Source organism: Anas acuta, chromosome 24, assembly GCF_963932015.1.
Source record: "Anas acuta chromosome 24, bAnaAcu1.1, whole genome shotgun sequence".
NCBI classification, from domain to species: domain Eukaryota; kingdom Metazoa; phylum Chordata; class Aves; order Anseriformes; family Anatidae; genus Anas; species Anas acuta.
The window spans coordinates 7,184,483-7,207,597 of record NC_089002.1 but is presented as its reverse complement, the minus strand read 5'-3'; the positions used below and the strand labels follow the sequence as shown (position 1 = coordinate 7,207,597).

Below are 23,115 nucleotides of genomic sequence, written 5' to 3'. Positions count from 1 at the left end.
GCTGCTCCCAGAAAGGCAGGCGTTTGGGGAAAAAACGGGGGATTTGAGGAGTATCCTTCACCGAGGAACAGGCCCACTCCTGATGGAGTTTCAATTCACCTCGTTTCAAAACCCCCACAACATGGCCCTGGGTTTAGCAGTTGTCTTCAGAAGCTTTTCCCTGGTGTACAGACCCATCTCGTTGCAGCAAAATACTCCCCTGGTTTTCTCACCTGGTTTCACCAAGGAAAGTTGTTCCACCCTTCTGTACAGTGGCCTTGTACTGATTATAAAGATCTATCCCATCTTTCCATGGCATAAGCATTCCTGAAGGTTTAAATGCAGCTGGGAGCTGCCACAGAAAGCCTGTGCTCAAATAGCAGAAGAAGCAAGTGATTGTTCACACATTCTTTATTATCAAAAAAAGAACAAAACCAATATTAAATTAAATAAATTACAAACATTTTGAGCTGGTTATACATCATGCATTTATCAGGTAAGGCTTCAGAGCCATTACACAGAAACATAACTGTTATTTTAAGAGCAGTAAAGGGACACTGGAAATTAAAATTTTCTATCCCAGCATAAATTTGAGCTTCCCCAATTCTTTTGTCCAGGCACATGGAAATGAAGACTTGGAGCTGGCTAGGTTGTGCCTCCAGGAATATCATCTGTCCTCTGGTGTTACATTTATTGCCAGAATTGGCCCATGGCTACAGAAATGAGGCATCATTCCTCCTGGGCCATCGCGATCGCAAAGCGTGTAGTCAGTGCTGCTGCTTGCAAGCCATCTCTCTTGACATTCCACTCATTAAGCTTACAGGAACTTCAGAAAATACAATCTGTTTTTATACGTGGTCTGTTGCTCCGAGGCTTCCTGGGTTAGGTCTGGCAGGCCCTGAGAAATCGGTTTCCTATTACTAACCCTGAACGAGGAATGGGAAATTGGAATTTTTCCTCATTTAAAGCAATGCTACCTCAGAGATACAGACATATTGATTACTTACTGTAGAATAACTTCTTCCATTGCATCAATTTCTTTGTTGCCTTTTTTAAATGAGCAGATAAAAGAAGCGCTCAGGCAGTAGTAAAAAGACCATAAGTAGTCACCCTCAGAGATAGTTTAAGATAATTCAGCCCTTAATTTTAACTTGTACAACAAAACACAGTTCTGGAAGAACCACTGCTGTCTCAGATCAAAATAAGTACTATTAGCAGGCGGGTTTTTCTTTTGGGAAACTAACTTTCTTTGGTTTTATTACTCTCCTGCACCACATAATCAGAAACTGAGGTAGAGAAATGGTGACTTAGTTAATGAGGTGTTAAATAAAACCAAACTGGCAGGGTCCTGATGCTGTTACCTGTAACGGTTGTCTAGCTATGATGGTTCATGAAGCTCTGTTTTCCTTAAAAATGGGACATTTGGGAGCTGTAGGGAAGCTCCACTTTCTCTCCCCAGAAAGCTTTCCAGCAATGTGTTAATGAATCAGCTCAATAATGTATATGTACTTCAAAATTGTACATTAAAGCTTGTTACATTTTTTAATATCTTTGAGTAATAAAATAGAAATAACCTTTAAAAATATAATATACTTTCATTATTAAGGCCACTCTTTATTTTTTTGCATTCATGGAAATATAACAGACTGACCAGTTTTACTTCCATTACTGTTCAGTTTTGCTTGTTGACTTTTGTATTTTATCCCAGTGCTGGAAATACTTTGTAGGAGGATTTGAAATTCAAACAGAAGAAGTTGCTTTCATTGCAATTGAAGACATAGCAGTATGTGTCTTTGTCTTAATTTTTTTTCATAACCTTGTTTTCATAAAAGCCGAATTTGAGGTTGAAATGCACTGAGGAAGGGTTCCTTTAACCCTTGGCTTCTGCCTATTTTTTTTCAGGCTTTATATTGTTATCTTGTCATTACTGTCACAACATTAGCACTGGGTAAGAAAGGAAGGCATCAGGAAGGGGAATTAAAATAGCACTTGCTATTAGCATCACTCAAATATAAAAGAATGCCAGAAATGATTAAGATCTCATCTGTCTGTCTCTGGGTTAGTGAGTCAGGCTTGTGTGCCTGAGAGGTAGATGGTCCTGGTAACATCAGTCTGTGATGAATTTTAATGAAAATTGTCAAACATGCAGTAGAGAATTGTTGTGGACATATCACATGTGAAAAAGCGTTTTCTCTTGCTGCCCGAGTGACCATTTAAGAGCTTGTCATCAGAAGCCCTCTGTAGCACAGGGTGTCACTTGGGCTGTTTCCTAGATGCAGGCATGAAAAGCACTGACATTTCAGTTTTACTGCTCTGGATCTAGGACTTCATGAGAAGTGTGCAGAAGGGGCATCCTCCCTGTCCCTGGATTTCCTGCTTGTGATCAAAGTGATTTGGGAAAAAGCGTATCTCCTGAAACACTCATCCATGTGCTGGACTGAATCGTTTAGTTACTTCAGTCTGCAAAGAAAAAGAGGCTGTACACCCCTGGAATTAATGCTTTCATGACATTCACAGTCTAAGAACCATATGTGAAGCCCTGCTCAGTCAGCAGAAAGATGCTTAAAAAACTTCAGAGGGGGTTTGAACAGGGCCCTGTTTTTTTTTCTGAACATGCACCCAACCTACCAGGCAGGCACACATCGCACACAGGAGCAAGGAATTCTTACATCAGGTTACAAACTATTCCTATTATTAAGAAAAAATGTTATCCAGAAAGTAGCCCAACGGAGATACGATACTAAGGTCTTCAGGGTGTGAGAGGTACAGCAGTGGTTTGGGGCAGTGGTTCTGGGTCTCTGGGTCGCACAGGGAGCAGAGCAGGAGCATCGCAGGGGCACAGAAAAGCTTAGAGTGGGTGCTACCAAAGCTCAGGGGAACACAAAGGTTTGCACCCACAGTGAGGACACCCTGATGACCAGTGCACATTTAAAAACAACATTACCTGACAAATCTGCACCTTGCAAGGGTTGCTTTTGCTCATGATTCAGAACGGTGAAAGGCTTGTAATGATTGCTTAATTTCACTTCATCAGGGAAAACAAGGAGGAAGGCAAAGAAAGAGGGGGGATGCCCAAATGTCATGGTTGACACCAAATTATGTAATGCCTTTTGGGCCAAAGAGTGCGGTTGTGTGAGAAAGGAGAGCACTTGGCAAAACCAACTGATCATCCCATTATCAAGGCACCTGCCATCAAGTGAACTCGCTTCTCTTCCGCGATCAGGGGACGGCGTTTCCTGAGTTCCTGCTTCTGAAGTGTCCCGTTGCCTGCTCCGCCTCTCTGAGCACCAGCGGCAGAGCAGGAGGGAGGAATTTACCAGTTCAAGAGGTGTGATGGCCTCTCGCTTTGCAAGCTTATTGTATCCCCGGGTGGGAGCTCAGCTCTTCGTGAAGGGGTGGGAGCGAGGAGGCTGTCCGGGAGGGTTTGCAGCACTCAGGCTCACAGCGCTGTCTGGGTCTCTGAGCGGAACATGCTTCCAAACATCTCCTGTAGGGCACACAAGGCATGCTGTGTTAGGGCTGGTGCCACGGCAGGGCATGAACCCAGCAGGTGATTCAGTCGCACAGAGAAATGCCCGCAGGAGCTCCTGCCCTTCCCTGACCTCAGGGATTTTCAATTATTTTTGAAGCTCGTTTTTCAAAGAATTACTGTTGCCAGCAATTTGCCTGGCAGCGGTGCATGGGATTTCCCATCTGATCTATCCCAGCCACCACTTCTGGCTTCCACCTTATGCCCTCGGCAGAAGAAGGGACCCCTGGCGCTGGGACTAACCTCCTCCAAGTTCCTGAACTCTGAGCTGCTTTCATCCACAGACTCGTCATAGATGGAGAGCTCCGTCTGGTTCGGCCTCTGTGCAGGGAACAGTCAAATTCTCAAATTAGCAGAGTGCAGGGACAAAAGAAACGGAAGAAATGACTAAGCCAGGCTTAGAGCCACCACAAGTGCCCAGAGGGAAATGCCCAGGCAGAAGGGGCACAGGGAGAATCCCGTTTCTGCTCCTTATCTCCTCTGACTGAGCTGGTGCTTACCTATCACTCCGCAGAGATACGGGATACCTTAACTTACTCTGACGAGATAACCGACTCACACTGCCCTGGTTGCAGCTCCAGTTATGGTGCAATAAACTAATCCATGTTTGGGGAAACAACCTATCTGACCCTGTGTTGTCAGCATGTGCCACATTCCTTGGCCTTTTCTCCTCCCTCCGCGGGAAGCACTCCTGGAAGCTGGGGCTGTTCAAGGTGCATGTGCTTTGCCTCCATTTCCGAAGGCCACATTCTGCCCTTGGTGGAGCTGCGTGCTCCAGCCAATGCCAAACAGAGGGCATAGACCTGGCACAGCTCTTTTGGCTTCTGCAGGCTGGGACAATGTTTATCTCCCAGCTTGGGCTTTGCAGAAAACATTTACACTTCCAAGTTTCCATTGAAAGCAACTCAGTCAGCAGGGGCTTGGCTCATTTGCGAGAATTAGGATATGAAACATGTTGTTGGATTTAAACCTTCGCCACCTGAGATAAACAAGAAACTTTACTATGTGCAATAATGTGTTGTTGTTCTTCCTTTGTGCTGGCATGGTGTATGGATCTGATAGTACAGCACTGTGAGATAGAGAAGGAGCAAACCAGGAGCAAATGTTACCTCTTCTAAGATGGGCGGGTGGACGACTTCTTTGATATTTGCCAGTGCAAACAAAACAGCGTCATGGATTGTTAAGAAGATGTGGTTTTGGTCCAGGCCTCCTTCTTCAAAGACTCCACCTGTGCTAATGTCGTTGTACACCTGAGCTGAAGAAGGAAGGGTATATGAACCAGGATGAAACCAAAGAAGGAGCCTTTGAAAAAGAATATGGCAGATGGTGGTCCTCTGAGCTAAAGCAATGCCAGGATGCATAGGGAAGAAAGGTTTGCAGCAGAAATTATTCCATTTCTAGTCTTCTTCTATATACCAAATACGGAGATTTTGCTATCATATCACTTCCCAAATGAAAGAACCTATTTCACAGACAGAGAGCAGTGTTTCTCCTTGCTTTCTTCTGTTCTTTCACCTGTTCTTGTTTGGTCCAACAAGGGGATGACAGTTAGTACAGTTTACATAAGGATAAAAAAGAAAAGACCAAAATGGGGGAAGGTCACATGGAAATTTGCTCTTCATGGATTCTTACCATGCACGTTGGCCAAAAACACTTTAATCCCAATCTTCTGGTAACTGGAACACAGCTGGAAGAGACGGGAGAGGAGAGAGAGTATTAATAACACTGCTGCTCCAGCTCTGCGTTTATACATGAAGTCTTATCCAAGGCTTTACACGTGTCCTGGGAATGCTGAAGGAGAAACTCACACAAACCTTCTATTGAGGAGGGTAAACACCTTTATCTGCACTGCACAAGGGAGTGGAAGGTACCTGGGTGGTAAGCAGCTTGTCTGCGTTCGCAGCAGAGGACTAACCTTGCCCAGGGCTTTTGTGCCCATGAGGTCAACAAAGCACACCCCGCTCATGTCCAGGATGATGGTGTGGAAGCTGACATAGGGCGGTGCCGTGGCCATAGGGTCAACATCTGCTGTGGGCATGATGCTGAAGGTGCTTCCTTGCAGGCTGGTGGTGCTGCCCAGCTCCCCGGAGCTGTGCCCCTGCCCGGCGCCGTTGGCAGGCGGGCGGAACGTGACGTAAGAGATGCTGGCACCATTAGCGGTCGTCTGGTTGTTGTTGGTATCTGTTGGAGAGGTGCTTTCAAAGTCTTTCTGGAGCTCTTGCAAAGACAAGGTCTAGAGGAAGGCAGAGGAACATGGGCAGGGTAGAATTGCCGCTGTTTGTGAACCAGTGCTGCAAGAAATGCTTTTTCTTACACCCAAATACACGCGAGACCTCCGCAGACACTGAGCACAGCCATCAGCACAGCTATCAGCACAGGCCGAGATCCAGACGCTGAATTCACCTTAAGCATTCAGCGGCGTGAAGTGTTTTAATCTGGGCTAACTCCAGCCTGGTGCTGAACTGTGTCCCTTGGGCTTGGAGTGCAGCAGGTTAATTTGAAATGATTCCTGTTCACAAGCATCGAGATTGCTCAGCAGCACAAACCAATGAAGCTGGGATGACTGGGAAATGTGTTCCACAAGGGAAGGGTTCTGAAGCTGGCATAGGTGTACCCTTAGAGAAACAGGTACATCCTTAGACAAACAGGGCAAGCCCGGTTTCCAGTAAATTGTTCACCCTGTTCCCATTCTAGCTATCTCTACAGCCTTCCCACTCCCAGCCATTTCCAATTCTCCTGCACCTTCAGGTTTGGGTGTTGGGAGGAATGGAGCTGTGGGTGGGAAGGGAAGGATGCAGGCAGTAGTAAATGTGATGAGGAAGAGAGTGCAAACCCTGTGTCGAGAGGAGCTATTTGATGTGGAGCTGGAGAGCTTGTTCAGCAACACGGAGACCCAGGCGGAGTTACCTTGTTCTGCCTCAGTAAGAATTTCGGCAGCTTCGTTGGTGGTTGCGCTGTCCCCTTCTCCTGCCGCTTCACATATTTCTTCCTGGCTAAGTACACTTTACCCGGATCCACCCCGGTCTGTAGAAAAAAAAGAGGGTTTTCTCTGAAAAAGCCTGCTCAGCCCCGGAGGCAGGGAGTCTTCCCCGTGCTGTCCCAGCCCGCGGCACGTGGTGCAGTTTGGCAGCAGCTCTACACCGGCATGAGGTGATCGTGGTGGCGACCACACAGCCACAGCCCCCGTGGCACAGGGTGCCAGCACGTGCAGGGAGAGGACACGTGCAGCAAGGAGACTCTGCTTTGGCAGTGCTCAGAGGAGGAGACTTGCCAAGATTCAGGCATAGCCTCTAAAATGAGATCCAAAATCAGAAAATCAGAGAGAAGAGAGCGGAAGAACAGAGCATGGATGTGACGATCTTTCATGATGATCCTCGGCTTAATTATCTCAGCCTGGCATGGCAGAAGAGAGCAAGGGCTGTTTGGGATAGGCTGCAAGCAAAAATCTTTCAGGGCATTACTCACCTTGGCTATGATCTTCTCCCGGAATATCTCTGAGTTGGCAAAATACAGTGGCGAGCAGTAGGTCACGATCTTAATCCCGTTAAGCTCATGCACCTGCAACAGAGACGGGAACTCAAACCCGGTCCAGTGGGGTCCATGGGGTGCTGGGTGCCTGGGGGTCTGGGCAGCAGGTAACTGGGAGGGCAAGCTGGGGAGCAGCTCGCCTGCAACCCCAAAATCAGCAGCAAACAGCCTTGCGAAGGCAAAAACTTGGACATGGGCTTCCTGACTGTGCTGGTACCAGAGGCAAAGAAACATTTCCTCTGAGGGTATTTTAGCTTCTGCTTACCTTGTTGTAGGCTTTTGGGTTCTTGTAGATGTCCGTGGAGGTTACTTGGCCCAGGGCAGAACCGTTCCGGCTGGGAGAAAAATCCGACCAGAATTAGAGTGGAAGTCACAGAGGAAGAAAACTGCCCCCAGTTCATAAACCCCACCAGGATCTGAAACTTTGCTTTATGAAAGCACTCGGCTTTCAGCCCTGTGGAGGCCAAGTGGATGCTGGCAGAACAGAGCCAGCCCCTGGGACAGCCTCATTCCCCAGGTGAAGCTCCTGGCACGGGGCTGCAGGGCTTTCATTTGGGTGCCGGGGCTGGCTGCAAGCCTTGCTTTGGGTCCACCCCGGGGCTGGCTGGCTGCACTTGAGATCCCAGTCTGGGAGGTGTTAATAAAGGGGTTCCATCTATTAAAAATGATGTGGCTCTGCACATATACGGGGCTCTTTCTTCTTACAGGCAGGATTTTCTGCTGGGAACTATGCAGGCAGCTTTTCTTGTTGAGGTAAATGCCGCCCGACACCCCCCTGCCTTGGGATGTGCACATCGTTACCCGTGCGCAGGAGTGGGAATGCAGGCAGTAAATTAGCGCCTGCCATTCCTGTTTGCACATTCCAGGGGCAGGGAGGACACCTGCACTCCCCCAGGCTCCTGCTGCACGTTCCTTCAAAACCCGGGCCAGAGGTCGCTTATAAAAATAACCCGTCGCTTGTTCTGTATCTAGGAGATGTTCCTTCTCTTTAGGTCTTCGGAGGGCAATACTCACAACTGGGTATGGAAAACCACAACCAACACGGAAAATCCCACGCCCACAGCGACTCCGTAGGGCAGGCTCAGGAAGAAGGCGGACAGGAAGCTCACCAGCCAGACCAGCTGCAGAAAGAGAAGGGCATGGCATGTCCTGCTGGGCCAGGGGCTGCAGCACAGCGCTGGACGGAGAACGGCTCGTGCCATTCAGGACCCAAAGAACTACCCAGCTGAGCTGATCAGAAGAGCAGGGCCCAAATTCTGCAATTATTCTAAATGTGCATCTTACTGCATGCTTCGCTGTGAAGCATCGTTGCTGGGAACCCTGCCAGAAGCCCCAGTTTTTCAGCTGTACTAGCAGCCGGAGCAATTCTTCATAGCTGCGTGACCTCCCGTCACTCACTCGGTTCAAAAAGCACCAAGAAAAGGCTCCTGCAGATCAGCCCATCTGCTGCTCAGTAGCTGCTCCCACCCCCAGGAAGGCTCCTGCTGTCAGTCAGAGCATTTCAGAAGGAATGAGCATCTACGTGAAACCATCGGGGCGCCTGCTATAAATGACCTGAACACAGAGCAGATTTGATGACAAAGTATGACAGAGCATACCAAAACCTGCTCCACCTCTCGGCTCAGAGCTCTGTCATTTGTCATTTTTATCTATTAGCACTTGAGCATCTCCCTTCACGTGAAATTAGTCCTGCCTGAGTGTATAAATATGCCTTCTGAGAATTATTATCAGGGGATTATAAACCCATCCTCAAGATTATTAATAGCTAACTTTGACCTCGGTCAAATCAGGGTAATTTTGATGGCTTCAGCATCTTAATATCAGATTAAGGATGATGCATATAAATGTGAGTAAGGGCTTCTTTCCATCCACACTTGGCACTGGACTATGCCTGCGGAGCAGTCCCCACTGTTCGTGCTGAAACACAACTTGAGGTAATGGACACCAATCTGCTGACATCACCCAGAAGAGGTGGCCTCAGTTTGGGACGGGAAGGACACCGAATCTAGTTCAAATACCAGGCAGATTAAGGTCAGGGGAATGCAGTTCACTCCAATGGCATCTGCCCGGTCCCTGCGCTCTCTGCACCTGCAGGCAGCTCACGGTCGCTGCTAGTGGGTCCTGGGCACACCACGCGTCGCTGTGCAGCCTTCTTGCAAGCGCTGGTGAAGGGCAGCGACTTCCCCTGCCCACACATGGGGTGCGAGGGCTTCTCTGGAGAAGCCTCCCCAGGGCTTTGCCCAGCTGGCACACATCCAGCCTCTCTGCCAGGCATCATTAAAACCTGTGGTGTTTAACTTGCTGAGCACAGTTCCTGGCGGAGGGCTGGACACACAATCCTGCCCCAAAACATCTTCCCATCAGTGACTTTCTCTCTGCTGAGCCTGCTCTGCAGTAACGGTGCCAGCAGGGCCCTCGCACATCCCTGCTCCAGCCCGGCTGCGGCACCACCTCAGCACCGACTGAATTTCTGCAGCTCGTGTCCCGAGCTAGAGCCTTCACACCACAGCCACATGGCTCGGCCAGCGCTGCTGGCCCATCTGTCCCCGGGAAGCTGTTTGAGCAGTGTTTCGGGAAAGCTCTTGATGAGTCAGGTCAGCCCCTTTGGACTCCTGATTCCTCCGATAAGGCGGGGTGTCGGGACCCGGCAGGATATTGGCTCAGTGTCCACACACACCACTCAGCCGTGGGAGCCCTGTTCAAACACTGTCTTTTTATGTCAGACATTTCCAAATTCCGTTCTCACTCCCCCACACCCCCCGCCTGGGTTTATACATCAACCAGTGCCTGGAGTCCTTATCGCAGCGAAGGGCTCTCCTCGCCCTGGAGGGCTATTGTGTGAGTTTTTAAGTCATGACTCCCAGATATTGAGCAGGGCCGGTTTGGCTAGTTCTGGGCAAACAGGCTCCTGCACTTGATTGGCATTTAAACAGAGCAGGTAATAGTTCAGGCCTCCGTGATATGTGCGCCGAGCAGCTCAGCCAGGCGAGGCAGAGCTGGGGGCACCGGCGCGAAGCCCACCTCCCCCGGCTGCCACCAGGGGTTCTCCACCCAGCCCCAGGCACTCACGCAGTCCAGCTTGCTCTTCTTCCACAGGTAGAAGGGGTCGGCCAGCTGCTTGAGGGAGTTCTTCAGGTTCACGGCGATGAGAGCTCCCAGGACGGACTGGGAGGAGAGGGCACGGTGTCAGCGCTGCAGCGCGTTTTGGAGCAGCTTTCCCAGCCCGGCAGCACCTCCCGCCCTCAGCCCAGTGGCCACAAGGGAATAGGAAAGCTCACAGAGATCATATTTGGAGCATAACGGTTTAGAAGACCTCTGTTTGCTGCAGACAGGACCCCAGCCCACAGCAAACCCCGCTGTTCACAGGTTTGTGTTGTGGTTTTCTAGTTCGCTCGGCAGGTTGGGGATGTGATGCCGTGGCCGCGCTGTTTGCACGTTTGTTCGTGTTACCTTTGGAAGGGGTTCAAGGTAGATCCCCAGGGCCAGCATAGTCACCATTACCACCATTGCCACAAAGAAACTTGCCACCTGCAAAAAAGAGAGAAACCACATCATTAAATCCTGGGTCTTCCAAAACCCCCTCCTGGTCCTTGCTTCAGCCAGCACCGGAGCTGGGCGCTGCAGCACTGGTCGTGAGCAGTGGTTTGCCTCTGAGAAACAGGCTGAGATTTCACAGCTCTGAGAAAAAAAATAGAAAAATCTGAGAAAACCCATCTGTGACCAATCCAACAAACAACCCAGACAAAACGTGAGGCTTTTGGGGAGCACGTTTTGCATTTGATAACAACGTGAAGCGCTCATAGGGAGCTTCTCCAGACCTGCAGCAGTGACGTCAGGCTGGCAGGGTGCACCTCTGCCGGGGTTTGTGTTCAAAGTGGGTCACGCAGGGGAGAGAGGAGGGGAAGAACCAACCTGTGATTTCCCTCCTGCCCCATCCACAGCGAGGGTGACGGAGAGCGCACAGCAGATGACGTGGATTTTGAAGAAGGATCCGAAGAAGTTACTGCAGCCCAGGGCCAGCATTTCCTGCGGAGATGGGGGCACACGGTGAAGGCAGCTGAGCTGCCAGGCAGAAGAGGATGAACCTGGGCTGGGCTCTGCGTGGCAGAAACTCCCCAGGGCCTCCAGCAGCCCTGCTGGCAGCACTCTGCCCCCGGGGAGAGGACAGGCTCTCTGCGGAGTGTCCCAGACCCGCTCCTTCCAGGAAGAGCTGGGATGGTGCTGCCATGGCAGGGAAACCTGGAAGCACCGTGCCGCATGAACACTTGTCATCTGTTGACACGCTAAGGGCAGGGCTTCGTGGCTGTTCCTGAAAGCTACCGCTGTGCCAGCAATGACAGGAGAGGATTATTTAATGTCCTGCCTGTCGCAGTGTCTGGGTGACACACCAGGAATCCAGGTCTTTCTCTGCTCAGAAAGCAGTGCATGTGCCTCGCTGTGCCCCAGCATCCTGCAAAAATGCCATCGGGGCCAGCACTTGGGGCTGAAGCCTCAGCTCTGGAGGGAAGGCAGATCAGAGAGCTGAACCTACATCTTCCTACCCTTTGTCAGCCTCTCTCCCACCTGTTAGGAAATGGATCCGCCACGTCCTTTCGGCCCCTGCCTGGCAAGCCGCCACGTGCACAGGAGCAGCACGTAGGTTTTTACGCAGGGTGCATCTGCAAGCTTCCCCCTCGTGCAGGGAGGTCTTCCCTTCACGCCTGAGAGCCAGGGGAACATTCCTCGCCCGCGTCCCTCCAGAGCAAGCATTACCTGGTTGGGGTCCACGTCATAGCCGTGCTTGGCTGCCAGGGTCCTCCCCATGGCCAAGTTGATCACGTAGCCCACGATGGCCAGCGAGAAGGCCGTGCCGATCATGTCCTTCCACTTGCTCACCATGGGCAGGGTTGGGGCTGGGAACCTGCACGCAGAGCAGAGGCGAGAGGCGGTTGGGGCACCAGTGTTGGAGGCGGGGGGTGAGAAGCACACGGGTTCAGGATCGGTGTCTAAACACGTCCGAACCGTGGCTGGGATCAGAGAATGGGGGCATTGTGTAACGGGGCCCAGCAGCGCTGCCTGGCAGTCCTGGAAGGGGACTGTCACGCAGCAGGGAGGGGTTTTCCAGGCTGCAGAATGAGGAGGAGGAAATGAAATTATTTGGATGGTGAGTCAGAGGTGCACATGCACTTACCCCATGCTGATCTTCCCAACTACTGGCATGTTGTACTTCTCAGGCATCTGAAAGCTGCCAGAGATTGCAGTCGCAACTATTACCTGGACATACAGAGAATAAACAAGCGGTGAGCAGAAAGAGCATGAACTCTTTTGGAAGCACTACACCTACTCTTCTCCTGGGGCTGACGGTAGAAAATCAGCACCAAATTCAGGCTGGGACAGGAGGGACCGTCCCCAGAAAGGGTTATGTTCCTGATCCCTGGCACCACCAGGATGCTGGTATGGTCTAAGAGGGATGACCTGGGTGTTGGAGGCATCCTCCACAAAGGTGCCCCAACTTGTGATCCATGTGGGGTCACAGCGTATTGAGCGTGCAGATGCTGTGCAGGGGTGGCTTTGGTGTCCCAGGGGTGGCTTTGGTGTCCTGGGGCTGGGAGGGTCTGGGAACCCCCCGGAGGTCCGAGGGACAGCTCACGCCTCACTTACGATGATGATCTCCATGGGGATGGGCATCCGGATCTTCTTCATGTACTTGAGGTTGAGCTCCTTGACAACGATCAGGAGCACAGCACTGACCAAGGCATAGATCAGGGAGGCCACGTTGGTTTGGGGCAGGCCTTTACAAATGTCAATGAATGTCTAAAGGGGAGAGAAGAGAAGAAGGTGTCACGGGGAACCTGAGACCCTGGGCAGTGCGATCAGCACAGTGGAGAATGCTTGTTACTGTAATTGCCTGCAAACACCTTGAGATGTCTGGGGGTGAGGGAAGTGCTAGAAATCCTGCTGCTGGGAGATCAGCAGCCAGCCCTGGCTCTGTGCGGTTTGGTTAAATGCAGCTCTAGCTGCGTGCATGGAGGATGCATCTAGGGAAGATGCAGAAAAGCCCGGGAATGGGAAAACCTACCCACAGAAGAAGTTTCTGTTGCTATCAGTTGTGCAAACCTCCTGTTGTAAAGCAGCATGGTTCGTATTCTGCCCAAATCCCAGCCCCACTTCGTTATCTCTGCTTACACCCCACCAGGCAGGAGCTCAGCTACGACTGCAGGTGAGCCGCAGGGGCAGCAGCGCAGTGCAGCCGGGTTCCCCCTCCCTCCACCCTCTCCTCCTCTCCCCAGCCCAGTTTCCCCAGCAGAGGTGGCTGTGGTGCCTGCGGTGTGGTGGTCACGGGGGGAGGAGGCGCAGGGAAGGCCCCTGCCCAGAGCACCCACTTACATAGACGATAGCTAAGGGCCCGGTGTAAGATGGGACCGTCAAGCCGAAGACGTACTTGAGCACGGAGATGAGGATCTGCAGCCCTGCTGCTGTCATGAAGCCCCTGATGAAAGACTCTGAGAGGTAGATAGCAACAAAGCCAAACTGCACGAATCCCAGGCACAGCTAGGGTAGGACAGACAAGGAGTTGTTAGAAACGCGCCAGCCCGAAAACGCGAGGTGCAGAGCCTGCAGGGATGGGCTGCGCGGGGCGGAGGGGAGGGAGAATTGCTGCAGGACAGGAGGGATGTTGTAGGGATGTTGTCCCTGGCTGCGGTCCTGTCCCAGGGCTGGCCAGCCTTTGGCTGTTCTGCTGGGAGAGCTCACACCGAGACCGCAGCTGGGGCAGGACCCCCCCAGGCATCACCCCTGGTGCAGTGGGGCCACCTCCAGCTCCTGCGCCCACCCCTCGCCTCTGCTCCGGATGAGTCCCTGCGGGTCAGCTTTGGCCAGGGGGCAGAGCAGGGGTGGTGCAGAGCCCTTACTTGTATGATGGCTGTCAGGCAGGCCAGCGTGGCAGAGATCTCCAGCCTGGCCGCTTCCAGGGCTGTGGTGTTGATGCCGGTCTCGTTGTGGGTGGAGTACTGGAAGTCCGACTCCGGAGCCAGCTCGTTGCAGACGTTGCCGACGATAATGCTGATGACTGCAAAAGTACCTTCAGCACAACACAGCGAGGTCAGGGCTTTGCTCTGGAGCGTCCTGCCCTGGAAAGCACTCAGACGTGTCAGGCTGTCCAGAGTTGCCCAGCCCATCACCGCAGCACAGGAACCGGGGACACCGTGAGCCCCGAGGACCGACCCTGCCCAAACATCTCTATCCCGGCACACGGCGAGTGTTCCCATCCCATCTGCTGCCCCGTGCAAGTAACTCCACAGCCTCTTACCTGGGACCATCTGATGGATACCGCCAAGGAAGAGGTATGTTAGCAGGGGGAAGAAGGAGGAGTAGAGCCCATTGACGGGAGGCAGGTTGGCCAGCAGCGCGAAAGCCATCCCTGGGGAGCAGAAGGGGAAGGGGCGGGTGAGCCAGGTCTGAGTAGACTGGGGATGCTCACAGCCCCAGAGCTGTGCATCAGCTCCAGGAAGGTGCTGTGGCCAGCACAGGCACTGCTTTCCAGGCAGAGCATGGGACAGAGAGGGCAAGGGAGGCCTCCACAGGGATATGTAGGGACCAGCAGGAGGCTGAGCTTGGGTTTGTACGTGCCAGCCATAAAGTAGGTAACCCCCACAAACTGGGTGTCCCTTCCCGTCTGCAATGTGCTGTCCTCTCCTGGAGACCCAGAAAGTTATTGCTCCTCACCTTGTGGCACTTGAATCGTCCCCGCACTGAGCCCACCGAGGACATCAGGCAAAACGTACTCCTTAATTTTATACTTGGGAAGCCACGCGAGTATTGGGAAAAGGCTGAAGAGGAAGAGCTTCAATCTGGAAGCTGAACACCTAGAGGAGACAAACAAAAATATGCAAAGTCAAGAAAAGCGAGCAATCAGGGAAATGAGCAAGGAAGGAAGGAGGCAAGGAAAGATCTTCCTGGGAATGTCTCAACATTTCTCCCACACCAAAGCCCGAGCCCCGTGTTTGGGGCACAGCCTTTCCCTGCAACAGCAAGGCTCCTCCAGCTAATTGCTGCCCGTGCCATGCAGGATTATTGTGGGGCCACTCCTGACTCACTGGGAAGTCCCCGGTGCTGCCACAGCTCTGAAGGATTTGGCTGCCCAGTTTCTGGAGGCTTTGTTTCCAGCACAAAGGGGTAGGGGAGCTGTGAGCTGAACCGCAGCTCAGAGATTCCCGGGGTGGGTGCACAGAGCCAAAGGTGAAATTTTGCAGGTGCTTGGTCAAAAAAAAACCAAGTGTGTCTGAGGAAGAAGATTGTTTCTGAGCATGCAGCTTCTCACATCCCTGCCTGCCGACCTGCAGCTCTCCCCTTCCCTATTCCGCTGCCTTCATTTTCCAGGGAGTGGAGCTAGGTTTCCAGGACAGCTATCAGCAGGATTATGCATCTTTCTTTAAGGAAAGCCGGTACTATTTTTAATCAGAAAGCTGATAAAAGGAAATCCCAGCTGAAAAGATTCAAGCAATAGTCCACACGCCCATATCTACATCGCAATTTATACTTTGTTGTTGTTGTTGTTATAAATAAAATTTGGAGGACAGAAGCACAGATCCCAAATGCACGCAGTGCAAAGCGTTCCGCTTGTTTGCTTTATAGCGTAACAGCTGGGGCAGTGAAAAGAGCAACCAGTTTCACTTGCTGCGTCACGATTTGCATTTCCCCGGTGTCTTTCATACATCAAAGCCCTGCAGACCATGGAGAAGGTTTCCCAGGATAAAAATGGGAACTATGTCCCCAGGTCCAAATTATATCCCATTTCCAGACCCAATCTGGTTTAGCTTTGCCCCAGGAGCAGCTGCAGGATTCTGCGTTACCTGAAAAGGTTTCTCAACTTCTCCCCAACGGGGTAACTTCTGCTTTTCTTCTCGAACTCTTCATCAAAGAGGCTGACGGAATATGCAGGACGTTCGATGACATAGCGGGGTCTGGCGTGGCTCATCTCTGGATCATTTAAATTTTTTTCCCAGAAAAAAAAAAAAAAAAAAAAAAAAAGAAAGAAAAAAGCAAAGCCAAGAATGTGAGTGGAGCTGGCCCCACCTGCAGTATAACAGACCGGACACCTCCAGCGTCTGGGAGCCCTCCCCGAACATCTCCACCCTAAATAGTTTCCCCGTGGCGCAGAGGCAGGCCCTGGGAGTGGCTTCCCAGCACTGGGGGCTGCTGCTCCCCGGCCCCGCGAGCCCTCACCGGCTGTTTCGGGGTGATGCCAATGAGCGATGCCGCGTGGAGGGGACTGCAGTGCCCTGGATTGTCTGGCAGATGAGCATGGGTGTTAATCCCAGCCCTGCCGGTGCCTGCCTTTTTGCCTCGGGCAAGGCACTTGACCTTTCCCGTGCCTCAGTTTCCCCATCCACCAGCAGGGCTGCCAAGGCTGCGCCACGCGAGTGTGCGCCGGCAGATACTGGCACTGAGATTAAAGGCAGTTTCCTCCTGAGGTGTTCCTGTTTCACTGCCCACTGCGTTCATTTGCATCCAGCAGCCTTCCCAGATTCTTGCTTGCCATGAAAGGCTGTGGACTAGTCCTGGATCTATTCTAGGAAGTGGTGCGGAGGAAGATAACCGTTGCTAATCCATTTCAGTGATGATGATGCCAAAGCATCCTGATGGACTGGTCCTGTGCAGTATCTGGGTCTTGCCAAAGAAGTTGAGGAACTTCAGAGAGCCCTCATTTTACTGTGACCGGCAACTCCTGGGAAGAGGGAGAATCATTGCAAACCGGAGAGTCTGGGGGTGGAGGGAGGAAGTGGTCAGGCACAGCAGAGGGGTATTGGTAATTATTTGTGGCATGGCATGCGCCTAAGTGGGTCATTGCCCAACACAGGAGCAGAAGAGGGGGTGGAAAAAGCTGGTGATTCAGGCAGGAGAGTGTATCAAGAAACGACATCCAGGTTTCTGAGAGCGTGAACGGGCCGGATCCTTCCCTCTCCTTTTGACACAGCGAGTGCCACCGAGGTCAGGGCACATCCAGGATGGGTGAACCTTCGTGGGCAGCACCAGCACCCAGCTCAGCTCCCTCCGAGGGGATGGATGAGTGAGCAGCACGGAGCTGAGCAGCCCTGCAGTGCAGGGCCTGGCGGGGAAGCATGATGCATGCAGCCGAAACTTCTTTCGGGGGGAATTTAGGTCAGCAGGATCATTATGGTAATGGGAGCTGATGTTAGGGAAGGGAGGTCATCACCCCCACCGCTGCCGCAGGTGCCTGCGTGGTCACAGGGGCACCGAGTGCACTGTGCTGTGAAACAGCTCCGGCGATGGATGGATGTGAACACAGGCTCAGATCCACGCTGCGCTGATTCGGGAGGGTCCCCAGGGCATCCAGCATGGGGCTGGCTTCGAAGGCCCCGCGAGGTGCCAGGCGAGGCCGTGCTCCCCTCCTCCTGCATCAGCAGCCGCTCGGTCCAGTGCCCTCTGCAGGCACGCACCCGCTGGCATCCCTGCACCTGCTTCCCAACCAGGGGAGCCCTTCCCAGAGAGATCGCAGCTTTTACCCTTTGGAGGATTGGAGCAGGCTGAGAATAACGATGTCCAGGGCAATTTTCCACTCCCTACACTGATGCCAGAAGCCCATCTGCATTTCCCATCGCAGGCTACACCAGTCCTGTCCCAGCCCCTCTGCTTTCTTCCAGGTTTCCATTTTTCCCTCATGAATATTTTCTAGCCCTGGTCCAGGCCCTGCAGCAGGCTTCTAAGGGTGACAAAACTCAACAGAGTTTTTGCTGCATGAGGTCCCTCGGTTTTATTTCTGGGCTCCATCACTCGCCGAGCAGCCTGCCTGCCATCAGGCTGAACCAGCCAATTATATCACGGCTCTTTAATGAATTTCTCCTGCTGAGCGAAAGTGCTGGCAATCAGGAAAAATAACAAACAAGGCAAGAATAGAGGGGAAAATACCCCCATGATTAAATTCCATCTTAAACAAACAGGCTGATGATGTCAGCGTCTCGGACAGAGTCAAGTTCTCGACTTGGCTTATCATTGGCCTTGCCCTAGATCAAACAGCAGGTTAAACCTTTGAGATTTTGGAATTCAGGAGAATGAGCCATGTGACTGCTCCCTGAACAAAAGGCAGAACCAGCTGTCCTGGTGTTGATGGGGTAAGACCACGGCCAGCTGTGAGTCTGGGTTGAATCCTGCAAGAGATGCAGTGAGTGGGAAGGAAAGCAGAGAGGCAGCGCGTGGCTCCTCCCAAGAGCTCTGTTCCAGAATGGGCAAGGAAATTAGGGATGGGATGGGTCCCAGGGCAGAGCTCCAAGAGCTGAGCCCCTGTTCTGAGCTGTGATTTCAGGAAACGAAGCCCTCCGTGTGTCAGCAGGGTGGGTGATGCTGAGGTGTGAAATCTCCTCACTGGTAAACCTGCTGGAGTCTTCGAGAAACACCGAGAGCGTGACTGTGGTGTGATACTTGGTGTGAGCAGCAGACGAAGGCAGAACCACTCCACTCCAAGCATACGATGTGGGTGAGAGATGTCCCAGGTCACAGCTGAAGTCCCTTCAGGTCGTGGCTGTCTGGTTCCTGCCCTGCCAGTCCCAAACCACCCCGGGACTGCCTAGCATGGATTTTTTTCCCCTAGTGTTCGTCTTGCAAGCTTACTGGGCTCTTATCTTCTCTGCCTGTGCTGGTGATAGCTGTGTTTGGGGAAAGTCACATTGAGGTTTCTGGTGAGCACTGATAGGACCCATTGGCGTAACGCTGCTTTCCTGGGCTGGCACGGGCCCAGCAAAGGGACTTCACGCCGGGGAGTGGGAATTGAAATTTGGTGGGAAAGCAATCTGATCTGGGGCTGGATTTGCTGGTTTATGCACAATATAAGGGCCCGAATGCATCCCAGTGTAAGAGATGGACATTCAGGGAATGTCTCCCAGTATTTTAGGGAGAAAAATTCAGTATTCTGGAAAAACCATTTCCTCCTTTGCCTATCCCCTGTCGGTCCCCCTTCTCCTTGCACACACACCCCCAGATCTCCTCACTGACTGGAGTTCAGAGCTCTGCCCCTTCTGAATCCTGGGTGAACCTTCACTGCAAACACCTCTCTCCCAGCTCCGTTGCCCAAAAACAGGTTACAAAAAGCTGCTCTCCCCTACCCCAGGAGGCAAGGCCTGCCTGCAGAAGGCAAGCACAGGTGCAAGCTTTGGTTGCGACACCAGGACAAGGTCTTGACTCCGGCTGCTCTGGATCATGCTCCCAGCACGGCGCACGCCACGGCCCCCGGCCTCCTGCTCGCAGCTCGGGATGCAGGTGCCACGGGAGCCCTGGGGCTACACGGTGAAAGGGCGTGCATCAATCAGGGACAGAGAGGATGTCACCTCCTCCCCTCCATCCCTGGGGTGCTTGCTGGCTGCAGCGGGGTGAGGGGAAGGACAGGGTGGCTGCGGTGCTGGGTGCTGCGGTGCTCTCCAGGCTGAGTTCTGCCTCACCCTCCCTTTCCCACCCGCTTCCTTCTCACACCTTCCACCCCTCTGATGTGGAGCTGGGCTCGCCAAGCACACAGGCAGAGGAGCAGGAGGTTTCTGCCATCAGGCAGCTCGGGGATTGCAGAAGGACGTGGTGCAATTCAGCCCGCTCTCAGCGCCGATCAGCCCCGCAGCTCTGCTCCCACATCCTGCACTCCCTCCAGCCTCCTGGCATCGGGGACAGGCCAGGACTGAGTCTGGCCGATGGACCTCGTTGGGAGCTTGTCAGCAGGGCAGTGCCTTCAGTGGAGCTGTCTGGCTGGGCAGAGCTTTTGCAGTTAAAATCGCTTTGATCCGACTTGGCTTTAGCCCTGAATTTCCCCCAGGCTCATCTGCAACTGAAGTGATGCGGGAAGAAAGCACCTCGCAGCGGTAAAACCAGAGCTACAGCCTGGTTTTGGTGTAACTATAGCGGTAGGAATGTCTCGCCTGGTGACACAGCTCATTTGGGAGGGGAGCAGGCAGATGCAGGGAGCCAGCGGCGGTGTCGCAGGGGCTGAGCTGCCAGCAGCATGCAGGGACACGCGGTGGGTATGGGTTTGCAGCCTTTTCTTAACCTCCCTGCTTTAGAAACAGAAGAGGCTGATCCTAGGGGAACGTGGAGTTCAGCAGTGAGAGAGATCCTACCGCAAAGAGGGCTTGTAGCCTTGGCAATGGCAAAATGCCAGAGTCTGCAAAGTTCAGAGAAGACTTCATAAACAGCTTTCCATGCAGAGCATGCGGGTGCTGCCGTGATGGCTGGGGGAATAAAACTCAGGGGAAGAGAGAGAAGGGGCTGGCCCTGCCTGACTGTGCTGGGGCAGGGATGGAGCCAAACATGCCGGGAAGGAAGGAAGGAAGGAGGCAGCTCCGCTCCCCCAGCTCCCACCTCCCCGTCCCACGTTCGCCCCACACTGCAGCCCCGGCTCTCACGTCCCCCTCCACGCCTCCACTTTTGCCAGGCATTCAACCAATGTTTTCTTTTTGTTTAGCTTAAATATTTGGAGTGCTCGGGAGGTGATTTCCATAAGGCAGATGGCCCTCTTCTTGTTTCGAGCGACCCAGCCCAGCGCAGGCAGCGGGCAGGGGAGCGCTGTGCTCTTGTTCTGCCGGCGCTGGGCCGGTGCCAATGTTTGATGTACCACTTCACACGGGTTTCTAACCAAACTAGCTCTGCACTTGGTAACCAGAATAATAAGATCTGCAGACATCTGCCAGCTACTGAAGGTGAAGCCAAAGTGTTTGGCTCAAAGGGAGTTTGTTAAGGAAAAGGCCGAGATCCAGCAGGCTTCTGCTCTTTTTAACGCCACTGTGAACGCAGAAAAATGCCATGGGCACCAGGATCTGCTCTGTGCTGGCACCAGGCTAAACGAGCCCAGCTTCGGCCCTCTCTTGCTGTGATTTGTTTGATCAGCCCATTTGCTCTCAACCCTTCCTTAGCCCTCCATGGCTTCTGCAGTTGTGCCCAGCGCCGTGCCCGGCCGGGGGAGGCTGGGGGCAGGCAGCAGCCGGGGGCACAAAAAGCCCCCACAGGCAGCCTGTCCTTGGGCACAGCCTCTGCTGCAAGAACAACAGCAGCAAGGTGATTTGGTGCAAAGGAAAGGTGCTGGGCGATGGCTCCAGAGGCTCAGAGCATCTCCTGTCTACAGCCCCGGCTCTTTGCCTGCCCCCGCTCTGCGCAGCCCCACAGCAGGGACATCTTGTGTCCTCCACCTCTCTTCCAGGAAGCAAGCAAGGGTGCCAGGATAAAGACGGACTTTTGGGATGCATCTTCATCATTTTGGAATTCATCTGAGTCCTCCAGAAGCTGCCAGCTTCCCTGCACTGCCCCGGTCTGTGGTCCTGAAGGTGTCACCTTGCTGAGGGCAGCACCATGGTGCTGGGTGGCAGCTCCTTGGCAGGTGGAGCGTGGTGCTTGGCCTTAACGGCATCTGTGTCCGTCCCCTGGGAAGTGGCTTGTGCTTCCTCCCTATCCCCGTGCTGCTCCATCTGCTTACAGAGCCCTTGGGGTGGGGAGGAGGAAAGGTTTATGCGTGGAATTAGAAGAAGCAGAAGGGGAACTTCGGCGTTCCTCCGCGCCGCGAGTCTCTGCGCACCACATGCCTCTGACACAGACCTTGCCCTCGGCCTTTGAAGAGCAGGTGGGCAATGCAAATCCCGAGGAATTAAAAAGTCTGCAGACTGCAGCATTCTTGCACTGCCTGCGAACACTTATCCGGGATGCCTGCTGAGAGCTCCCGCGTGCACATGCTCCCCGCCCCTGCGGCTTCGCTCTCGGAGAGGAAAAACACCTTGTGGGTCACCCGGTCCGTCCTCCCCCAGGGGCGCAGGGTGGGAGAGAGCTTCTCTGCCAGAAATCTCTGATCCAGGGCAGAAATGCTGGGCACAGCCAGCACCAGATGTCACTCCAAGGACGTCTCTCCAAGGGAGAGGACAGGTCCCAGCTACAGTTTTCAGCTCGCTTGCAAATAAGGTGTGGCCATGTTTTATCAGAGCAGGATGAAAGCATCCTAGCTTCGTGAGCAGCAGTTTGCAGCCAAGAGGCAGGCTTACAGGGTATTTTCTCATCTGTATTTGAGGGAGCCTGCCCAAACTGGACCTCAACACCCCGTGCAATGGTGCCAGGAGGATCTGGGGACCCTACACCTTGCCTGGGAGGTCTCAGCCTGGGAGTGCTCCTCATTCCCAGCTTTAAAATCCCTCTGGATCTGCCTGCGTGTGCACAGCCATGCATCCACGTGCCAGGCGCCCCGGGCAGCTCAGCCCTCTCACCCAGGTGAGGTTCCTGTGCACAGCGAGTGCTCCTCTCCCACTGCTGTGTGCACAGAGCTCCTCATCTTGCTACACCTCTATGTGCAAAGTCTAACCCGTGCTGTGACATCCTCGGGGCAGGGACCACGTTACGCAGTCCCCTGCACAGAAAGTCCTGCTGATAACCAGGCTCATGAAAACAAGGGGCTCATCAGCACTGATGCCCCTATAGCAGGCAAATTCCCCCCAGACCTCAGCGGGAGGCAGCCAGGATAAGATGTCAGGATTTATTCTAGCAATAATTAATTCACATATTTGGCTCTTCCAGCCTCTCTTCATAAATCAAGCTCCTGGATCGTTGGTGTTGCTAATTCCTGAGTAAATCTGCTGCCGTAAATCCCCTTTGCAAAAGAAGGGAGAAAAAAAAAAAAAAAAAAAAGAGAAAGGGGAAAAAAAAAAAAGTACCAGTTCTCCAAATACTGAAACTCACACCCAGTGGCTGTGCAACCAGAGTGTAAATCCCCCACGCCCACCCAGACAAAGAGCACGATTGTTGGCGCTGGGTTACCTGCACCTCACCAGGCGAAGAAAGGGCCGATCCTGCGAGGGAGCCACGGAGGTGGCAGCAGAGGCTGCAGAGCGGAGCTGCCGCCGGCCGAGCAGAGGTCTGAGCTCAAATAAGCCCGTGAGTCATTTATAAATCACCTCAGTCAAGGGGACCGAGGGCTGTGCTCGGCGCCTGATTGGCCTCTCCGAGTGTAATTGCCAGCAAGTACACCCGGGCTAAGCCCAGGAGATAGCCGGGGAGATAAGGAGAGATCTGAAGAGGGACGAGGGCTTTTTTTGGATGTCCCCCCTCACCCCACCCCTTCCCGCTCGGGC

The 23,115-nt window shown here is 53.0% G+C and overlaps 1 protein-coding gene across 1 annotated transcript; it reads right to left on the bottom strand.

Moving 5' to 3' along the window:
- Positions 1 to 372: 372 nt before the first annotated feature.
- On the bottom strand, positions 373 to 22,905 carry SLC26A9 (solute carrier family 26 member 9). Its single transcript, XM_068659966.1, has 21 exons — positions 22,802 to 22,905; positions 15,868 to 15,994; positions 14,741 to 14,880; positions 14,325 to 14,435; positions 13,927 to 14,096; positions 13,403 to 13,567; positions 12,677 to 12,829; positions 12,207 to 12,289; positions 11,789 to 11,936; positions 10,949 to 11,062; positions 10,487 to 10,564; positions 10,106 to 10,201; positions 8,051 to 8,157; positions 7,302 to 7,371; positions 6,974 to 7,066; positions 6,416 to 6,532; positions 5,424 to 5,741; positions 5,141 to 5,195; positions 4,618 to 4,763; positions 3,752 to 3,829; positions 373 to 3,466 (listed from the first exon to the last, which is right to left on the bottom strand). The coding sequence occupies exons 2-21, from the start codon at positions 15,990 to 15,992 to the stop codon at positions 3,419 to 3,421; spliced, it is 2,415 nt and encodes an 804-aa protein (XP_068516067.1). The 5' UTR covers positions 15,993 to 15,994; positions 22,802 to 22,905; the 3' UTR covers positions 373 to 3,418.
- Between the last annotated feature and the right edge of the window lie 210 nt (positions 22,906 to 23,115).